At 38.9% G+C, this 22,619-nt stretch overlaps 1 protein-coding gene across 2 annotated transcripts in view; it reads left to right on the top strand.

The window, feature by feature from the left end:
- The window catches only part of GDA (guanine deaminase), an 82,744-nt gene extending 63,319 nt beyond the window's left edge, over positions 1 to 19,425 (top strand). The window contains exons 11-15 of one of the 2 annotated variants that reach the window (XM_047831148.1): positions 147 to 214; positions 9,843 to 9,989; positions 12,802 to 12,932; positions 14,501 to 14,528; positions 15,420 to 19,425. In XM_047831148.1, the coding sequence (XP_047687104.1) occupies positions 147 to 214; positions 9,843 to 9,989; positions 12,802 to 12,932; positions 14,501 to 14,528; positions 15,420 to 15,490 (445 nt within the window). In that variant the 3' untranslated portion in view covers positions 15,491 to 19,425. Of the gene's footprint in view, positions 1 to 146; positions 215 to 9,842; positions 9,990 to 10,908; positions 10,955 to 12,801; positions 12,933 to 14,500; positions 14,529 to 15,419 lie in introns of those variants that run through there. The other variant, XM_047831149.1, reaches the window with a different exon arrangement.
- The last annotated feature ends 3,194 nt before the right edge of the window (positions 19,426 to 22,619 follow it).

Here is a 22,619-nt window from a genome sequence, read left to right as displayed (position 1 = left end):
TCTGATGTGGCTAATGAGTTTGTACCAACATGAGAGCCGATGTGACAGGAACCAAGTGTAGTGAAATCACCATCAGTACTGTTGGTGTCCTTTCTTTGTTGGAAGCATGTGGGTCTCCTTGTCCTGACTCTCTCCTCTCTCTACAGGCTCAGCAGCGGCTTTCTCAATGTCCTTGAAGTCATGAAACACAAAGTGAAAATAGGGCTCGGTACAGGTCAGTAGTTCGCTATTTGGACCTAAGCAAAGTGGTTGAGTAAGTGCGTAACTTTCTGATGTGACTAATTTTCAGGTAACAGTTCTTTGTTAAAAAAAAAAAAAGTTTTATGGGATGCCTGGGTGGCTCAGTCAATTAAGCGTCTGATTTCTGCTCAGGTCATGATCTCCCAGTTCATGAGTTTGAGCCCCACGTGGGGTTCTGTGCTGACAGCTCAGAGCCTGGAGCCTGCTTCGGATTCTGTGTATCCCTCTCTCCCTGCCCCTCCCCTGCTCACGCTCCATCTTGCTCTCTGTCTCAAAAGTAAATAAAATAAACATTAAAAAAATGTATTAAAAAATAGTTTTATTATCTGCTAGTACTGTCTCGAGCTGATAAAATGGTAAGGTTGGAAGCAGTAAGAAGGGGTTTTGATGATACTAACCTCCTCAAGGCCATTATCCTTTCTTCCTGTTCAGAGATTGGGTGATAAAGGGTAAGTCCTTCTAAGGTGTTTTAAAGGTTTTTTGTTGTTTTTTTTTTTAAAGCTCCTGATTTTTCTTCCCCTTTTGTTTTGTCCTTCTGGCTAGGTTTTGACGGTTTGGGTTTGTACGGTTTCGGTTTTTAATAACTATGTCATCGCAAATACTGTCTCAACAGAAAATTATTTGACCTTGCCACATAGTAAGCTCAGATTCTATCGAGGCCAGCATTGTGAACTCGGTGGTATGTTGAGAACTTGTTTTGCTTTTAAGCAGTGTTTCACAAAATGAGATTCCACTTCCCGCAGGTAGTCTGTCGTTGGCTGTGTTGAAGGACAGTCCAGGTGTCTGAGGAATTAGAGATGTCTTTTTTTGTTCGCAGCACATTTTAATTGTTTTTCCTGAGTAGGTGCAGTGCTTCTCACTTTGGAAATATGAGACAGGCCAAATGTCTAGGCATATCTGCCGTGAACCTTTTATTACTGTGTGTGAATAAACTAAAAAAAATTTTAAATGGGTGTGGGGCACAAGGATTTATTTTCCATTCCTTTTTTTTTTTTAATGCTTATTTATTTTTGAGAGAGCATGTGAATGAGTGTGAGTGGGGGAGGGGTAGAGAGAGGAGAAACAGAGGGAGAATCCCAAGCAGGCCCTGCACTGTCAGCACAGAGCCTGAGGCAGGGCTCGATCCCACCAACCTTGAGATCATGACCTGAGCTGAAAAAAGAGTCGGACGCTTAACCGACTGAGCCAACCAGGCACCGCTGTTTCAGTCAATTTCATACCAGCAATGTTGGTAAGATATACAATAGTACAAAATGAATTATCAATATTTTTAAAGATGTGTGCTATGTTAGATTTTCTCCCCCAATTTTACATGAATCAAAAGAATTAAGATTTTTTTTTTTATTCTAATTTAAGGCTTCAATCACTGAGACTGTGGCAATACTTGGGTAGAGTCACAGGTGTTAAGGTGGTGATTTTACCTTCACAGAAGAGCTTTAATGAATAAGAAAAACATGGCCAAGAATTTTTGTTACACGCTAGTCAGTTAATGACAAATTTTGTAGACAGCCAAAAATCAGGTAAGTGTCGCTTTCCAATTTTCTAGGATTTTGGTCTCCATGATTTAAATTCGTCATATGACTTTCAGGGGTGCCTGGGGGGTTCAGTTGGTTAAGTGTCCGACTCTTGATCTCCGCTCAGGTCATGATCTCACAGTTCAAGTGTTTGAGCTCCCTCTCGGACTCTGCACTGACAGTGTGGAGCCTGCTTGGGATTCTGTCTCCCTCTCTCTGCCCATACCCTACTTGTGCGTGTGCTCTCTCTCTCTCTCGTTCTCAAAATAAATAAATAAAAACTTTAAAAAATTCATCACATGACTTCTAGTTCTTGACTTTGGGTTGTATAGCAATGCATAAAGCCTTTAGGTAAAACTGTCACTTATTAGCTGTAAGACTTTGAGCAAATTACCTTAATTTTCTAAGACTTCATTTCGTAATTACTATAACAGTATAGCTATGTGTACTTTATAAGCTTATTTTGAAGCTTAAATTAAAAAAAAAATGCATGCGAAGTGCTTAGCACCTTCTTGGCACATTGTACCAGTCAACAAAGACTTGTTTAAAGGAAAAATCAATGTTGGTGTATTGACCAAAGATTTGATTAAATATGATATATTCATTTATGCATTTGGAGAATGCTATTGCATTTTACATAGTTTCTGTTAAAATATCCCCTCTACATTCCACCCTTTTCTGAATATGCCCTTTATATAACAACCTGCCTGTCCCCTGGAGGCTCCAGAACGTCATTTAACCTCATACTGTAGAGAGACAGCAGGTCCAAAAGTACTTTGTTCACCCTGTCTATCATCAGTGGAGACAGATCTGGGCTTGTTCACCTATGAGACAGGAGAAACTCACATGAAGCTTAACAAAAACATTGCAAACCAAGAGAAAGTAGTATTCCAAAGGATGAGAAGATGAGCTTATCTCAGAAAATGACCTACTGCAGGATCCAGAAGAAAGTTTCAGAAAATTGCCGTCATTCTTGGAGTACAAGAAGACATGGTGCTTTGAAAAGACCACAAGTTGTGATGGAAAGGGAACGTGTTTAAATGAAAGAAGAAAACTGGAGGTGGGGGGAGGGCGGGAAGAATGAGACGCACTAGACAATCGCCTGCGGCTGGAGGGACAGTAAGTTTTACAATCACTTTGGAAAACTGGCAAACTGGCAGTTGCTTATAAAGTTAAATATGCATCTGCATATGACCTGGTAATTCCATTTTGGGGTATTTACCCTAGAGAAATGAACACGTGTGTTTATGGAAAGAGGAGTACACGGACGTGCATACCAGCTGTGTTTATAACAGCCCCACACTGGAAACAATCCAGACACCTGCCGACAGGAGAACGGATAAGCCAACTGAAGCACATTCCTACAATGGAGTGCTACTCAGCACTCAGGAAAGAACGACCCACCGATGTATGCAAAACAAGGGTCAATCTAAAAAAATATTTTGTTAAATGAGAAAAGCCAGACACAGAAGAGCACACACTGCATGTCCCCATATGCATGAAACCTAGGGACCAATAGAGCTTACCTGGTGTTGATAAAAATCAGAAAGCGGTTGCCAAGGGTTGGGGCCGGAGGCAGAAATTGACTGGAAAGGGTGGCGAGAGAGCTTGCCGGAGCAATGGAAATGTTTAATATCTTGTTTTTCTGAAAGGTACTTCAATGGCCATGTACAGTCGTCAGCATTCATCGAACTGGACACCTGCCTTCTGTGCATTTTATGATATCTTAATTATACTTCAGTTTAAAAATAGCAAATAAACTAACCATGTAGGGAAGCTATGTGAAGTAGAACTATTGTTGCAGAAAATTAAATCAGTGATGTCAAGAACAAAGTTGGCCAAAGATCAAAGGGGGTGTTTGAGGATGATCCATGCGGAACGCAGGACAGCATTGCACCAGCACAGGGGAGTCTCCTGGCCCAGGATCCAGAACAAATATAATAGAAGTTTTGAAGGCTAAATCTTTTCCTTAAGCTTAAGAAAGAACTGTGTATCATATTCAAAGAACTTACCCTATTCCAGGCTAAATCATAACTGAACACATTGTGGCAAAATATTGGAGTTGCAAAGAAAAAGGAAACAAAAAAGTCTTAAAACAGTGAGAGGGAAAAAAGTAGTTATCACTAAAACAATTAAAAACCAGTTTGGCATGAAAAATACCAAGAGAAAGAAAGAGTTTGGAGCCAAATAGTTGTTACTCAATATTATATTGGACGAGATTCTCCTGTGAAGGCAACAGAATTCTCAGATGTACAAAGTTTTGGAAAATATTCTCCCCATGAACGCTTTGGAAAAACTACTTGAAAATCTACAGCATTAAATGAGTTATGAGGCGAAATAAAGGGCCAGGATCAAGGAAGTGATATTATAATAGGATATCAGCGAAGGCTAAGTCAGTTAAAACAGAAATAAGATTTAAAAAATTGTAAAAGAGTTTAAAAAATGAAAGCAAAAATCAAAAGTGTATCTTAATAGATTGTGCACAGTGTGAAAAGTAATATCTTATTAAAAAGTTATCAGGCTGTGAACCTTAAACTGCTCTAAAAAATAAAGTCAGTAAACAACGGCAACAAATGTAAACATTAAAAAAATTTAAATGGCAAATCAGTAAATCAAGAAGAGTCTCCGTCTGGTTGGGAAGAGGTTCCTGGGACCTGAATATTTTACTTTTGATACTGAGTGCCAGGTCCTTGAGGTTTGGCATTATATATCCCTTACGTCATTTGAACATCTTTAATCTTTCGTCACAAACTTTGAAAGCGGTACATGCTCTGCAAGAAAAAACTTTCCAAATACTAAAATTTCTTCTATTTTCTGATTTTGTTAACAGAAACCAAGAAATTGCGGTTTCTGTGTAAGGTTAACAGAATGATGTATTTGGCAAGTGGGAACAAAATTCTAAGTATGTAAAATTTCTCATCTCAGAATAAAGGGACATAGTAAAAAAAAAAAAAGGTAATCTGAAGGGAAAAAAATATGGAACAAGGTTTACGTCAACAAGACCTACAACTTCATTAAAACAAACAACATACATGGAACCAGGGTCCTACTTTCTTTTTTTTTTTAATGTTTATTTTTGAGAGAGAGAGAGTGTGGGGGGGGGGCGGCAGAGAGAGAGAGAGACCCAGAATGTGAAGCAGGCTCCAGGCTCTGAGCTGTCAGCACAGAGCCCGACATGATGCTTGAATTCGTGAACTGTGAGGTCATGACCTGAGCTGAAGTCGGAGGCTTAACCGACTGAGCCACCTGGGCGCCCCCAGGGTCCCACCTCCTAATGACAATCTCCTGACTTTCTATCTTAGTTGTTCCATTACTCCCAAAGCAATAGTTCTTTGACCAACTTGTAAACGCCAAGCCACTGATTCCGTGCTTTCTCAAATCCATTTTCCACTCCTAATTTACCCAGCTTAGATGCCAGAATACATTGCTACAATCATTTCCTTGGAAACTCTCGTGTCCTTTTCATTTTCTTTGTACTCACTTAGCAAAACGTGAACCTCCTTGGTTCTCCCAATGATTCCCTTCTCAGCGTCTGCAGCTGAGCATCTGGAAGTTGCTGGGAAAAAAATTCTCCGGTGGGGTTTCATTTTAAATTTTGCTCTCAAATTCCAAATGGCCCTCAGCACTACCCAAACAGACAATCACGTTGCTCTAAATACGCATGCATCACCGTATTCCAAGACGGCCTTTTCTTATTTGTTTGCCCTAAACTTTCTACTCCAACTCTTACCCTCCTGACTTCTTTACCCTCCTCTCATGTCATTGAGAAAATAGAAACAATCGGAAATCCTTCCCTCCTCTTCCTCACACCAAATGTCCCCACGTACACACTTTCCTGCATCTGAGTTTTCTCTTCTTCCTCTCACTGCAGCCAAACAAACACACCCTGAGTGAGGTGTATTCTGTAATCTACACTGTACTCATCCAACCCACGACTCTAATATCTGCCGAGTCCACCCCCTTTCCCCAAATCAGCCACGGCCACCTGAGGTTGCCATGGTTTCTTGCCTAAACTCCTGCACTAGCTTCCTAATTGGTCTCCCATTCATCCCGGGCCCTTCTAATTCAGTCTTCTCTTTTCAAAAGAATTACAGTGAAAATCAGACCATTTTACCTCCTCCTGCTTACACCCTTCAGCGGGGTTTTGAATAGGGAAACCTCATGCCAAGGCACACAAAGCTCTGTCTGCATGGTTTGACACCCGTCCAGCTCCCAGCCTTGTCTCTCACTTCTCCCCGTTCCCTACACTGGCTATGTTTTAAACCACTCTACGAAGTCACACTCCCTTCTACCAAAAGAACTTGTGCATTCTGTTCCTCTGCCTGGAATGCCCTTTATTTCACTCTTTATATGGCTGAGTTCTCACTCCTGTCCTAGTCTAAATATCATTGCCTTAAAGAGGTCTTTTCTTGACCGTCCTGGCTAAATGGGTTTTCCCTGTCCATTTTCTTTATTACTAGCTGAATGTTATCTATACTTAATATTTGTTTGTTCATGTGTCTCTTTTCCTTCTCCTTCGCCAGGTAGTTGGCTCATGTGGAGCCCATAACTTTTACTTATGAGTGCTTAAATAGATCAAGCACATAGAAGGTGCTCAGTAAATGACGGTCAATAAATGAATGAATGAAACAAAATGCACACGCACACATCTAATCATGTGCTTTTACCTTCCCATTGCCCTTTGGCTCAAGTTTTTACTCTTGTATGGTTTCTTCACTGTCTTCTTGTAAATAATGTCCTTCGTGTTGACTGGCAAATGATATCGTTCTTCCTCATTGTGATGGTAGAGGGACTTGGGGGTTTGGGAATCCATTTTCTGCAAAAATGCATTCTTTTTGCCCCCTCCAGTTCCCCCATGTAGTTTCCATCCTTTAGTCCTTATTTCTTTGCACTTATGCTATTTAATTGGATTTTCTCAGCAACTGTTAAGGTAGGTCATGTTATTTTAATTTTCTGAGAAAACTGAGGTTCAGAAGGTACCGACCAAAGGTCTATAAAACAATAAAGCCCCAGATCCACAGTTTAAAACCAGGTCAGTAAAATGTAAAGCTCATTCTTTCTCTCTCCACCCCGTCACGCTGCCTCTTGTGATATGATAAAATAGGGATTTTACCTTCATTAAATGTGTTGCGGGGAGGTGTTGGGGGGCAGGGGGAAACCATTGAGCTCACTGGGTATCTTAGGGATCAGGAAGTTAGATACTCTGGACAGAAATTCACAGAAGAAAAGCTTGACTCTTACACCAATAGTCCAGACTAAATACCAGGGCCCATTCATTCTTTCTTCGGCACGGTATGGTTCCTATTGGTACTTTACTAACATAACAACTGAAGAATATAGGATCCTCAGCAACATAATAAGACAGCTCTCAAAATTTTCTCAGTGAATTGCATAGCATTGTTTTCTAATCTGCCCTTATTCTTTCTATATTGTTAGCTTTTATTAGATATTGAAGAAAATACTACTTTCTGTCATATTTCATAAAACCTGTTTTTTTTTAACTGCATTAGTCAAATCTTCCCTGTTAATACCATCCTAATGGCGTTGCTTTTGTTTTTGTTCCTTTCAGTCTTTGTCCACATACAGTTGACCCTTAAACAATGTGGGGGTTGGGGATGCTGACCCCATGCATAGTCGAAAATCCGTGTATAGCTTGACTCTCCCAAAACTTAACTGTTAATAGCCTGCTGTTGACTGGAAGCCTTACCCAAAACATAAACAGTCAATTGGCACATATTTTGTATGTTATATGCATTGTATACTGTATTCTTATACTAAAGTAAGCTAGAGAATAGAAAATGTTACTAAGAAAATCACAAGGAAGAGAAAATGTATTTACGATACTGTACTCTATTTAAAAAATCTACATATCATGTGTTCAAAGGTCAGCTGCATTTTGAAATACATATTCAGTCTTTACATGTTTCCATACCTTATGGTGATAGCATTTTTATTCTGCATTTACACTTAACGTTTGCTTGGTTCTAGCAATAAAAAGTAAGCAGACAATGTTTTTCAAAGTTAAAAGTACATTATTTCTGAATCTTATCTGAAATCTTTCTAGATTGAAGCTATGGTAAAATGAAGATTTAATGGATTGTTACTAAAATGGACAAATAACTTTTCTTAAATTTAAGTTTTTATTTTAATTCCAGTTAGTTAACAGTGTTATATTCGTTTCAGGTGTGCAATAGAATAATTCAACACTCCCATACATCACCCCGTGCTCATCATGACAAGTATACTCCTTAATCCCCATCACCTATTTAACCCATGCCTTCACCCCTCTCCCCTCTAACAGCCATCTGTTTGTTCTGTATAATTAAGAGTCTGTTTCTTGGTTTGTCTCTCTCTCTTTTTCTTATTTTTTTCACTTCGCTTGTTTTGTTTCTTAAATTCTACATATGAGTGAAATCATATGGTATTTGTCTTTCTCTGACTGACTTATTTCGCTTAGCATAATACTCTCTAGCTCCATCCATGTTGTTGCAAATGGCAAGATGGCATTCCTTTTTATGGCTGAATAATATTCCTGTGTAATATGCCTGTGTCATATATATATGTGTGTGTGTGTATATATACATATATATACACACACACACGTATATATATATGCACACATATATATCATATCTTCTTTATTCATTAAAATGAACTAATAACTTAGGTAGATGTAATAAAACTTGCCAAAGAAGTGGATGATCTTCTGGTAGTATTCATCTGCTAAAAGAAAAAAATTTCTAAAAACAATTCTATACATGTTATCTAAGGACATAGAAGACAGTTGCACATAGAAGTGAACTGCAGACTAGAGATTATTACTTAATAGGCTATTACTTTCCACTTTTGAAGTATATGTAGGCACTGAGAATTAAGTTTGTCTACCTGGAAATGCAGAAGGAACCCTTAAAATATAAAAGGTATTTTATTAGTTATAGATGTACTTTTCCTTTAATAAAACATGCTAATTTATTTACTTGGCATTTATTTACACAAATGCATTTAATAACTTCTACATTTGTTCTTGTCAAACGTAGCATTTCAACTTAATTATGGTTAGAGACTTTATTTAAATCACTAAAAATCACATTCCTCATCTGATGATGATGCCAACCAACATATAAAGCTGTTTACATCAGCACTGTTCATTTATTACACTAATTTTCCAGAATGTCTAAGTTCATTTTAAAAGCTATCCCTGAAAAATTATTATAAAGAGGTAGCTTTTTAATGCCCAAAGTTCTCATCTGGATTAGAATAGACTTAGGATGAGATTTTAGGGCATAAGAGCATGAGTTTGTTTTAAATCTCATGTTACCCAAATTACCTTCGTAACTATGCAGACACTTCTGTGAGGCTTCAGGGAATATTCAGAGATAAGAGTTTCTTCCCTTAACTTTATCAACCATTTGGGCATTGTACTGGGTTGAATTGTGCATTTCTGCCCCCCCCAAAAAAGATGTCTACTGGAACATGTAAATGTGACCTTGTTTGGAAAAAGGTCTTTGCAGATGTAATTAAGGTAAGGATCCCAAGATGAAGTCATTCTGAGTTAAGGTGGGCCCCAAATCCAATGATGAATGTTCTTATAAGAGAAAATGAGCAACATGTAAAGACAGAGGGAAGTAGGCCATTTGAAGGCAGAGGCACATATTGTAGCTATATTGCCACAAGCCATGGAACGGCAGGAGACACCAGAAACTGAAGCAGCAAAGAGAGATTCTCCCCTAGAACCTTTGTAGGGATCGTGGCCCCGCCGACAGTTTGATTGAAGACTTCTGCCCTCCAAAACTCTGAGAGAATACACGTCTGCTACTTTAAGCCACCACATTTGTGGTAATTTGTTGTGGCAACCCTAAGAAAGGAATACAGGTATCCATTTGATGCTAATTGCAGGTTTTCAATTATTTTAAATGTCACTGTATACCTATTCTGTGTTTAGATAAGATCTTTTCTTTGAAGTATATTGCAGACTGAATATCAGTCACTAAAACCAAAAAACCAACCTCATATACCTCATACTCCATATACCTCATATTCCATTTATCTCATGAAGTGACTGCTTTGGCTTTATTTTGTCTACCGTAGATGTGGCCGGTGGTTATTCATCTTCCATGCTTGATGCAATCAGAAGAGCAGTGATGGTTTCCAATATACTTTTAATTAATAAGATAAATGAGAAAAGCCTCAGCCTCAAAGAGGCCTTCAGACTAGCTACTCTTGGAGGCAGTCAAGGTAATGACCATTTTCTTTCTTTCTTGAACAGTATACAACCATGCCGATCTGTGTCCTTGCAAGCAACGTGAAGGCACAGGAGGGTCGCATCAGCAGGCATCCCATACTCATGACTGTCGTATCTCATATTACATATCCCAAATTTAGCTACTTAAGATTCAGATATGTGGCGGAGATGTCATTTCTTCAGCAAGCCCCCTGTCTTTGACAGAAGACATGCTCGGCACACAATTATATTAATTTTGCTTTGCTGGATATTTGCAATGGTCACATGTGAGTTCTTTAAAATAATCAGTTTTTTTTCCCAGAGTCAAGTAACATGCTCTCTGTTGGCCTGAGTGATGATAACAATAATAGTAAAAATAATAGCCAAGAGCTACTGAACTCTCACCAGATGACAGGCAGTATGCAGCATGCTTTACGTATGTTGTTCCTCAATCCTTATAACCACTGCGACGAATTCCACCTTACCAGTGAGATACCTGAATGAGGCACACACAACCATCAAGGTACAGAGCGCCATGGTTTGAATCCAGATCGTCTGATGCCAGAGCACAGGTTCTTACCCTTGCACTGTGATACCTTCCTCTATAAGTCTTAGAAATGCAGGATGATAGTAGCTGAGAGTATCCTGGGAAGAGAACTTCCTGGCTCTTCTTTGAATGTTCGGGGCTATGATGAACGCCATAAAGAACATTGAAAAAAACAAAAAACAAGTAGAGGTCATGCTCTTGGCATTTTCCTAATGATTTCGTTTTCTAAAGTTCCAAGTTTTAAATCGCCCATTTTTAAAAACAAGTGTGACACTCCCCACCCCCACCCCCAGTCCGTTTGTGCATCTGAGTTTGAGTAGCTGGCCTACCATCTTATTTTCGGGGTGCGAATGGATTGTACTTAAATGGTGCTTTTTTTATTCTAGACTCTCTGTGAGGTGCTTCATCAGGATCCTGTATGTGATCAAGCTGGTATGGGGTGCTTACCAAATCCTTTTCTGTCTTGGCTGTATAGCATTTAAATCTATTTTCTGGGCCACTGATCTTCCTGTGATGAAATTTCTTCTCCTTAGCTTGTGCCTCTACGACACTATGAGGGAAATGAGATGAACAGTTCCCTGTTTAAACTGTGGCATCTTCCCAGCTTGCCACAGCCTTTACATTCACTCTCAAGATCAGGATGTGCATAAATCACCCTCACAGAGACGTTTGCTCCAAGGCTGCAAAACTGCATTTCCTGAAACTTATCTGAATTGCTTACCAGCCCTGCTGGGCCTCTCTGCAATAATCTGAATTTAGACCAATTTACTAATTTACGAAAGCAATTGGGTCTTTTTTGGTTAGTTCATGCCCGACTTTCCAGCTTCTAATGATTAGCTCAGTTAGTTTATATATACCATTACACTGGCAAATGAAGCCGGTTCTCTGGCCTATTAAACACACAACCATTTTATGTTGAATACGGTCATTAAAAACTCATATTTGTTATACTTCTTTGTCAAAGGCAAAAAGAAGTAGATTGTAATTGGTAAAGGAGGAGAGAATTTCCGCTGATTTTCTATTACATTTGGTCCTTCCCCACATAATTAGTAGAAGTCACCTAACTGCCTTTAACCTTTTCTAATTCTTTTTACACCCCTGTCTTCCTAAAAGAATTCTTTAGCTACACACTCTTTTTCTTTTCTGAGAATAAAGGAATTGCCCTTTAAATAATCTTTTAAGAACAAGTAGGATTTCTAAATCGGTACTTAGACAATTGCCAAAAGGCTACTGGATATCCATATGTAGAAATATAATGTACCAGATATTGTCTGACAGAGATACGTAATCCAGTATTTTCAGATCGGACTCTATCCTGCCTGTGGCAGAATACAACCAACACATGTAAAAATTCAAATAAATAATGCTGCCCTCCAGTTGGCCTTCCTTTTATGCATGCTTCCATTTGGCACCTCAGTGCACACTTAAATTACAGCCTTTAAGGAGCTTTAGACTTAATACCTTTATTGACTAGGAAAGCCAACCACTCCCATCTTCTGAAACTAAATCATAAGTGACAGATGTTCTTCCTTGACATCCAATATTCATGGAACATGAATTCTAGCTTTGAGATGGATCAAGTCAATAGATGTTATTGACCCATGCCTATTTTAGAAAACCATTCTTCCCTGGCAACCAGAAAGCCCTTGAGGGTACGGAGAAATCAGTCTGCTTTCAAAAGTGTTGGGACTCTTGAGTTATGGGGATCTATTTACTTTCAGAAGCGAATTTTCTCCAGTCACAGGATGTAAACCAAGGAACTTACGATGGATATGCCTGCATTCGCAAATATGTAAAAGGATACTTATTTTTTTATTGACTCGAGGTTCATTTCACTGCCATGAAAATAGATCCAGTCAGCTGTTTCATGGAACAAAAAGGGCAAGGAAAAGAGCTGGAATGTGAGGGGAGAAGGAGAGGGAAGAAGAAGAAAGATATTATGTCAATTGTCATGTTTGTTTGAGGGATGAATGGAAATAGACCAGCTGGACTGTGAAATGCACTGACAGAGCTGAGATAGACCGACGCCATCCGAATCATAGATCGTGGTGATGAAGGGAACTGTCTTGATTCTTAGATTTTGCTTTCTCTGTCCTTATTCTGCTTTCTGTATGTCAAAGTTTTAGGACCGCTTGGAATGAGAGAGCTTTTCCGCTTCACACTAAGATACTAACTTTTTCTAGTGATATGTTGGCAGATTCTGTCCTTGCAAACTAGGACATTTTCACCACCTGATGGCTCCAAAGACTGACTGTTTATTAATTTATTCCAACCTGTAGCCCTGGGGCTGGAAAAAGAGATTGGAAACTTTGAAGTGGGCAAGGAATTTGATGCCCTCCTGATCAACCCCAAAGCGTCTGACTCTCCCATTGACTTGTTTTCTGGGGATTTTTTTGGTGATCTGTCGGAAGTAAGTAAAATAAATTTCATCAGAAGGCATAGATTTCATGAAGTAGTCACAATATCTTCCCTATAGAAAAAAAGATAGAAACTGAAACTTTTCATGGAATGCAGGAGGATCTTAAAAGGGACGCTAGATCCTTTTCAACTGTTTATCATTTGCCAATGCAATGTGAATAATGGTACTGACAGAAATCGGTATCTTGAAGATATTTGTATATTTGAATGTATTTGACTACAAGAAACCACAATATACCTATTCCTTATTGATCACTTGCTACGTGCTAGGTAGTATGGGATTAAGTACTTCCATGCATCCTTTTTGATTAACCATTAGAATGACTCTTAATGACACGCAAATGCTATTAATATCTCTCGTTGCTCACATGGGCAGTGAGGCCTAATGGAAGTTAAGTGATTTACCTAAGGACTCCTGGCTAGTAATTAGTAGTTAGTAGATACAGTTTGGATTCCAGCCCAGGACTTTCTGACTTCCAGAGTCTGGCCTCTTGACCACAATGCTACCTTGATTTTCTTAACTTTATAAGAAAATGAGTTTTATTACCTTGTTCCTCTTACTTTAAAATATTTTTTCTATGTCTAAACTGGTTCTTCCTAACAGCTCTTTATAAAACTGAGTTTTTCTAGAAAGTAATTAACTATTACTGATGTGATGAGGGCTGGGAGCGAATGATCAGGAAAGAATTCTGGAGATGTTTTTGGTGCAAAAAGCTGTTTTTATTTAAGCATGGAGACAGGACCCTTGGGCAGGAAGAGCTGCTCTGGAATTGTGAGGAACAATTGATTATATACTTTTAAGTAGTGGTGGTGGGCAAAGGTGGTAAAGACAAAGGAAGTTCCTAGAAGGTATTTTCGTATGTTAAAGAAGACTCATAGGATCCTGGAAGTCGTGGCTATTGTCAAGGAAGGTTGCATTTTACCTCTAGCAAAGTGTTAACATCAAAGCAGTTTTGAGTTCCTTGAGGAATGTCCTACTCTGCCTGTCTCAAGTATTTGTCAATGGGCTGCAAGTTCTAGGGAAATTTAACTTTGTCTACATTTCTTTTGCATTTGTTCTCCTCATCACTACTACTTATAAATCGATACACTGGCGAGAGTAAACAGGACATTATATATAACTTGTCAAGGTTTTTAGAAGAAAGATGCCAGATTGCTTGAAGGTGGTACCATTTGTTATTTTTATATCACTTATTTATTCTTTTACTCCTTCATTAAAGTAAATTTGTGGGAATAGAGCTGAGTCCCATTCACCCACTTTTCTTATACACCTCTTAAAATATTTGATTTTATTAAATTAATTTCTTTAATTTATGTAACACTTTTCTCTGAAGATTTCAATATCACATGCCAAGAACTTTTACATAATGGATAAACATTTGTTAATAGCCAGGATTATTTTTTAAGCAAAAGACCATTTCGTTTTCACTAATAGAGTAGATTTTGCCATTGAGAAATACATTTCTATGTCTGTGCTTTGCCAACCGCTATTGGCTATGAATTTACTTTCCTAAATGCACAGAATTTTTTTTCTTATTATTATTCTATTTTGTATTTTAGGCTGTTATCCAGAAGTTCCTCTATGTAGGTAGGTGGATATATGTCTCTGTGGGAAATAAAATCTTTGCTTGTCTCTTTCTTGGGTATGGCTCCCTATATTTGTGGCACCACAGGCTAAACCCTATGCGTGACCATTTTATTTGGTTTGTTATTTTATTTTAACATTTCTCAGCATCAAGCCCATTTAGGGCACACTATTGAAAGGCACTATTTGAAATGCACATGGCTCTCTGCGAGATAAACCCAAAGCTGAGGAATGGCAGGCAGGCCCAGGGGAGGGGCCATCCTGTCTCTTCCTCCTACATTCGCTCTGTCCGCCACCCCCCACCAAGGCTACCCTACCATGTCGTATTTGTGATGTTTGTCGTGGAGTCTCACTGCGTGTGGTTTTTTGTGTTTTGTTTTGTTTTGTTTTGTTTTAATGTACTCACATTCCATTCCGTTCACTGAGAGAGAGAAATAAAGAGTACCGAAGGCTCTACCCTGCCTCCACTTGGTCCACTGAGCTCTGAGTCCTGCATAAACCTGAGATGGGAGAGACGCAGGTGCTATTTCTTGAGCTCACTTCCTGCAGGCCTTCCACCTCACCACCCAGAATATGATTCTGAGGTGTAAAGATAGTATTTCCTTTACAGTTGGTGCTGGAAATGCAAACCACTCCAGCTGAAAGGGAGTGGACCCAACTTTCTGTGATTTCTGCCTTAGGTGCAGAATTCCAACCCTAATCCTCAAATTCGAGGCAACATCTTCCCTTGGCCATGTCCCCTTGTCCAAATAAGAAACAATCTGAGAGAAAAAAGGCACCTTTGTGCGTTTTCTCTCATAGAAGTGGTATTTGTTTCTAAAACCCGCCCGGTGGCAATTAGAATACTCCAGACATAAAAGCCCTTGATGAATGATTCTCTCATTTTTCTTTCAGGAGATGACCGAAATATTGAAGAAGTTTACGTGGGCGGAAAGCAGGTGGTACCCTTTTCAAGCTCAGTGTAAGACCCTTGGCCTCTACCAGCTCTGGGATCACGTGGTTCTGCGTCTCCCTTGTGCCCGGGCGGAGTTAGAAAGTCAAAAAATAGTATCTTGTTCTTGGGATGACTATCTCTTTCTGTGTCTAGTTACAGTATTCACTTGACAAATCATTTGAAGGAAGTTGCGTTAATTCTCAACTCTGTTTGGGAGGATTCAAAATTTCTCCCTTTTGAGCTGTTCGGATTTACTTTAAGCTCAAACATAAGGGAATGTTCTTCCTGATGGTGTTCTTACTATGAGATTTAAATGAAATCACTCCATATTTGGAAATGTGGAGAGAAAAGATACTCCTATAAGGTTAGATACTTTGAGCTAATAAATGTGAAAATCAGAAATGGAGAATGAAACAGTGGATATATTTTTATGAGGGAGAAAAAGTTAGACTATGAGCAAACATTGGAAAATCAATTCAGATTATGTTTGAAAATTAAATGCTGAGCATATTAATTTCAGAAGAGAACTTGTTGAATTTTAAAATGTGTTTCTAGATTGACCTTGTGTTCTAGAAATTTGCACTTAATGGAATTTGCATTTCAGAGATGTTATTGTTTTGCTTTGCCTTCTTTGGGCATGAAATGTCAGAAACTGGATGCCACATGCTTTCTTAATACAGTTCTGTGCTTCAAAGTGTTCGACAGAGGTTGGGTATTAAAGATTTAAAGTTTCTTAGGAATATTATTCATATAACTACATGGCATAAATAGTGATATTTTTGTGTACTTCAGAATCACCTTAAAGTATAACTATGTGATGCTATTATTGCTTCCGTGTTATTAGAAGAGAAACACATTCCATACTCCACACTGTTGTGTAGACTGGTCATCCTAAACTGGGGTAAGTGCTGGATGTCAAGGATCCGTCAGTACTAAAAGGAAGGGTTCCATTGCAATGACGTATTCTCTCCAAGAGTAGTGCCACAGTTGCTGAAAATTTCATACTCGGATATCAATGTTAGAACTTTGAAATGAAGGACAAATTCAACTAAAAATATTGTTACAAATCTTTAAATCCTGCTTATTGAAAGTACTCTGTGTTTCAATTTTATCCTATTGACTTTTTACTTCAAGTAATTTTCAGGACATCAGAATTTTAGGATAATGAAAACTATGTAGATGTCCCACGTAATAGTTATATTAATAGGACTTAATCTGTACTAGACATCTAGGAACATGAAACAAAGCAAAAAGTATTGTCATGCCTCCAAACTCTTACAGTGTGCTTTCCCATACCCTGTAATTAAAAACAAATTGACTTTATGATAAACCCTTAAGAAGTATTGATGTGAATGTCACTTAAATACTACATTTTTCTCGTTTAATTCCAAATACTATAAACCAATGTGGAAAAGGAATAGATTTTCTTAATATATCATAACACTCATGCCTAGAGCTTAAGTGTGACTCTTTATTATTTACTTTAGAGAGAGCACTTTATGTAATATCATATAGCTAACTCCATATTTACCGAACTAAGACCAAATTCCTCTTGTACTATACTTTGTTCTCACATAGTTATGCTAAATCACCAGTAATTTGAATTGCGTACTTTCTGTTTTTTGTTTTTGTTTTCCCGGTGGAAACACTTTTATAATTGATTTTGTATACACAACACCTACTGATCTTATTTTTATTCTTTTTAAGAACTTTTCTTATTTGAGTACCGTCGACTCACAATTTGATCTTATTTTAAAACAACAACAACGACAAAGTTTGTGTTGTGGGATATAAAGTAACTCAGTAAATTCAGTTTCCGGTGTCAATCTCTGTATTTCCAGAATTCCTAATTCCCGAGCTATGTCAACAAGGCCCCGCCAGTTTTCTCCCCATTTCTCTGTAGTGTTGACTGAGTGTTTCCTGCTCTGCCTCCTAGTCCCTGCCAAAGGAACATGATTACCTGGTGTCTAACCCACAGGAGCGGGCTTAAGAATTTGGATGAGACACGCAAAATCCACTAATAGGCAGCGGCTATCCTCAGCTTTTGCAAGATCCTACACTTGTACCTTCCTTAAAGATGTACATTTTGACGTTGAACATCAGTTTTCATTTAGACTAAGGATTCATACACAGTGTATATAAGTAAGCGCAGCATCAGCGACAAGTAGAATCGATCTATACCACCGATTTGTTGAACATTAAATGTAGCCCAGTAGGATGTTAAGACCCTACTATCTTTTCTAGTAAAAATAGAATGTGTTGACATGTTTACATGTAGTTTAATCTCCCTGCATCACTTACAACTTACGTGTTTGGTTTCTCCAAGTGCCGTGTTCCGAACGTCGCGTATGCTTTTCGCAGCGCTACAGGCATTGGCCATACATGTGGCCAGATGCTCTACACTTTGAAACCTTGGCTTTGCCTCATGCGGCTTAACTTTCTGAATTGTGGACAGGCGGTATTTCAACCCAACACGGTTTGTCACTTTATGTTTGAATATTTTGCTCTCTGACAGGGAAGAAAGAATTAATTGAGACTTCTTATCAGCCCCCTCACCTCACCCGGCACCGTTTGCCTCGGGTTTTATGGTAGTTTTAGTGGCATACACATTAGCAGGTAAAAACTGATTCAATAGTGGTGACTAGCACACATTTCAAAGGTACTTTTTACAACAGAACACAAAAGCAGGCCGAGCAGCTAAGGTGCACTGAATTTCCAAAAGGGAATGAAACATGGGACTAGGGCCCGAGAGGTTGTCCTCATAATCATAACCTGAGACTGAGACCCTGCTCCCTTCATAAGCTCCTTATCTGATTTAATTGTCAAGGGCTCTAGAATCCAAGAGAGTATCTTGAACTAGCTCCCTTCATGGCAGGAGGAGATCTTTCTGAGTTATTGTTGTGAAACTTGAACCCCACTGAATCTCTTTTTCACTTCCGTGAGAATTCTGCATGGCGAAGGGAGGAAAGTAGTTGGAAACACTCCTGTTACGCTCAGCTGATTTTGAACTGTGCCCTTGAAATCCCTGTTGGCAACTAAAGCTGAGATGTCAGAGAGGAAACATAATGGATGTGAGATCCAGCAATGTATTTTGAATCTTCACTCCCTTCCAGACTCTTCCTATTTTTAATCTTTTCACCTCAGAACTAGACATATGGAAGGCTTTCAAGGCAAGCTGGAAGGCACGTTGGATCAGTTCTACCTTGTGCTATACCTAAAAGATCTCCAGAAGTGGTGGCTTGTGTAGTAAGTAGCCTCCGGGACATCTTTTCATTTTTGTCCATTTTTTTAAAGTTGATGATGCTTCTGGACACATTCACATGTCTGAAAGGAGTGTTCGGAATTTTATAAGTTAGACAAAGAATTGTGTCATGGCAACATCTTGAAATAATTTTCAGATTACATGGATTGTTATGAATTTTAGAAGAGATATTTGCAACTTCAGGTCTACCTAGCCCCTTTAGGTATGATTTTGGACCCCAACCCTTTTCAGTGTCTCTAAAGGAAAAGTGTGGAAACAAGTGGAAAGGTGAAGGAAGGGACACTGTTGGCAAGCCCTAGCATTGGTCCCCATGCATGTTTTCACACCCGTCCTTTCCCTCCCACAGCCCCAAAGGCGAGAGATTGAGAGCTGAGGAGTTAGTTTGTAAATCTGATCCGAATTTACTGAAATGCAAAAGTTGAACAGGCCAGTGATGGACGTCAGTATAAATTCAAGATGGCTTTCAGAGTCCACGGGGTTCAAGTGACTTGAGTCACAGATATTACATGGCATTGACTTACCTGTCCACTTCCTACTCAAGAGCCTGTCAGAAAGCATTCTCTATCGAAAACCACCTTCCATGGTTGTTAAGCTCCTGATTGCTGCTTTTAAGAATATATATGTGTGTATTCATGGGGACATTTTTACTCAATATTTGTGTGATTTGCTTACTGTTCATGTGCTGAGTGAACTCCTTTGTGCTTCAGACAAAAATAAATGAGATTTTGTGTTTACATTTTTTTGTTGTTGTGAGTTCTATCATTCTGACAGAAGGGAGATTAATCTTACAATGCTTTCCTCCTTTTAACGTGAAGTTTTAAAAACAGAATATTTAGCTGTGGACCAACATGTATCATGACATTTTATGACAGATAATATACATAACTTTAAAAAATTAAGCTATAATGTCAGCCCTTCAGAATCAGATTGCGATCGCTTTTGGTTTCTGCACAGTTAAATTTCCTATTTTCCAAAGTCACAACCCAGAGTCAGAAATGCACTTGAGCATCAAGAATTAGTTCATACCTAACATATGTGCATGTGGATTTAAAACAAAACTCTCACAAAATAATACTCTCCGTAACTGTGATGCCCCGGGCTATTTTCTGCACTATTACTCTGTCCCATCCTTTTGTGTTCTGTTCTATGATATTTTCTTCTAAGTTTTTTTTATGCTGATAGTGATTTCGCAGGTTGATTTCTTGGTCCTGGTGGGCTGGCAGCTGCAGTGTGGAAGCGGAATTTCTAGTGTCTTTTGAGCTGTTTAAGTCTCCATGACCCCATTCTGTGATTGGGGCCTGACCTAAGTACCTGCCTCAGAGTAGTGAGGATTAAATAGAATAATACATGGCCAGCTCCCAGGAGAGCATCTGAGACCAAGTGAGGGCTCACCATGTGGTAGTTATTATTTTTAAAATGAATACAGACTGAACAGAAATAAAAATAATTTGAACTGTATTTTTATCAGTTTATTTTTTAGAATCTAAATCAAGTGATGTTAAGGATCTCTCTGCGCATAAAAATATTCTGTAAGGATTAAATCTGATTTCTCCCCCCCTGGCGCTATGATGTTCATTTTTTCTTTATAACACGAAGCATAAGAAAGTGGTAGAAGATTTGTCTTTAAATTCACCCTTGGCACCTGGGTGGTGCAGTCGGTTAAGCGTCCGACTTCAGCCAGGTCACGATCTCGAGCCCCGCGTCAGGCTCTGGGCTGATCGCTCGGAGCCTGGAGCCTGTTTCCGATTCTGTGTCTCCCTCTCTCTCTGCCCCTCCCCCGTTCATGCTCTGTCTCTCTCTGTCCCAAAAATTAAAATAAATAAATAAATAAATAAATAAATAAATAAATAAATAAAAATAAATAAATAAATTCACCCTCAATTTTCTGAGCAAGCCAGGAAGCATCTTTTCTTCCTCCTGAAGAACAACTTAGTGAAAATACCCAGAAGAGAATTCTCAGGCGCGTAAGCTAGTGATAACGTGTGCCTAATTTGCAACCGTGGGCACAGAGTTCTGTAATAGTTAATTAACAGACATGTGCAAATTATTGCATGGTACTAAATTAGGGATTTCAATAAAATAAGGTTTAGGTATAAAAATACTTGCTAGTAGCAAAATCGAACCTGTGGTAGGGTGTTTGAAAACTCCACGGGGAGGTCACTCAGTTAAAGGAACAGGACCTGTAAGTATTAACCAACGGGAACAGGTTTTGAGTTTTGGGGTTTTTTAATCTTGTTTTAGAATGGGATAAGAGGAAAAAATTAAAATGAAATGGAAAAAGGGAGTTAGTCTCTTCTTTAAAGTGATAGAACATTATTTTAAAGTGTAATTATTTTTTTTTAAGAATTCAGACTCATCTGCTTTTACCATCAAGCCCGCCTACACCATCATTGTAAAATGACATTAAATTTGCTATACTTCTTGGGTTTTTCATGCTTCTGTATGAGTTGAGTCTATATTTTGAGGTGGGAAGAGAGAAAGATCGCTAAAAAAAGTATTCTCCATGGGAAAGACTTTAGTGGGAAATCTTTCAGTGGTAACTCAGAAAAAAATAAAACGTTTTTTAAAAAAGATTTTATTTTTAAGTGACCTCTACACCCAATGTGGAGCTCGAACTTACAACCCCGAGATCAAGAATCACATGCTCTACTGAGTTGGCCGGGTGCCCCCCAAATAAAACATTCTTTTGCCTATACGTAAAAAGTGATCAAAGAAAATATGAACAGATGAAATGGAGTTTCACAGGCCACTTGAGCCCTCCTCAGTCGCCTGGACTGTGCCCACCCCTATAGAGAATTAAGCAAACTTCATTCCGCATCTGTAGAAAGAGAGCTCAAAGTCATAGCTGTAAAATCCAACATACAAGAAATAAAGTCCCTAGAAATATTATCATTCAGTCTGATAACAAAAGGTTCTCATACTTGCTTGAAAACTTGAAGCTTCAAGAGACTTGGGAAATTAATTTTTTTACATGTTTGTTGATTTATTTTGAGAGAGAGAGAGTGCACGTGCAAGCCAGCAGTGGAGGGGCAGAGAGAAAGGGAGAGAGAGAATCCTAAGCAGGCTCCATGCTGTCAGTGAAAAGCCTTATGTGGGGCTTGATCTCACAAACTATGAGATCATGACTTGAGCTGAAATCGAGAGTCAGTCACTTAACCGACTGAACCGCTCAGGTGCCCCACTGTGAAGTTAATTTCTGTCCCAATCTTGGACGGTCTCCAAATCAGACTTTTGTTTTTACTTCTCTCAAACAAAGCCACAAATCTGAATTGAATAATCTTAGGAAGAGTTTTACTCTTGTTTTTTAATTTCTAAATTTGCTTCCTGGAGCACTGGAGAGACTTTAAGCAGCTTTGGTGGGTTTTTTGTTTGTTTGTTTGTTTTTGTTTTGTTTTTTGTCTTCCTGCAAAAGTTGAGTCCACTGTCACCTGAACTTGGCAACCAGTGCAAGGATGGCTTTGCGCTTGGCAAGCATTTTGAAAATCTCCACTGAAGCCTCTAAACCGATGAGGAAATGAGAGGCTTTTGTTATTTCAAAGGAGAAGTTAAGAGCCTCAGGAGAAAGCAGTGTGTACGCTTCTTTTAATCCATGAACATTTTTCTCCTGGCAGAACTATGAAAGATGAATCAGACTTAGCCAATTACATCTTCTGGATTAATTTATGCAAGTGCCACGGACCCCTTCGGCATCATAAACATGTCCTGGCACGATGCAGGGGCAGGCAATGCATCCAGTAAAACCCCATGGCAATGGCTCCGTCGTGCGGGTGTAAAAGAGAAATTGTGGACTTTAGGGTGTTTGTGGTTGTTGTCGTGTGAAGCTCGGTGACAGATTTTTTTGATGTCCAGGACAACTGTGCTATCTCTTGCAAGTGGGCTATTTATTGTAACACATGGG

The sequence above is a fragment of the Prionailurus viverrinus genome, chromosome D4 (genome assembly GCF_022837055.1).
Source record: "Prionailurus viverrinus isolate Anna chromosome D4, UM_Priviv_1.0, whole genome shotgun sequence".
Lineage (NCBI taxonomy): Eukaryota > Metazoa > Chordata > Mammalia > Carnivora > Felidae > Prionailurus > Prionailurus viverrinus.
This window is presented reverse-complemented; position numbering and strand designations above follow the sequence as displayed.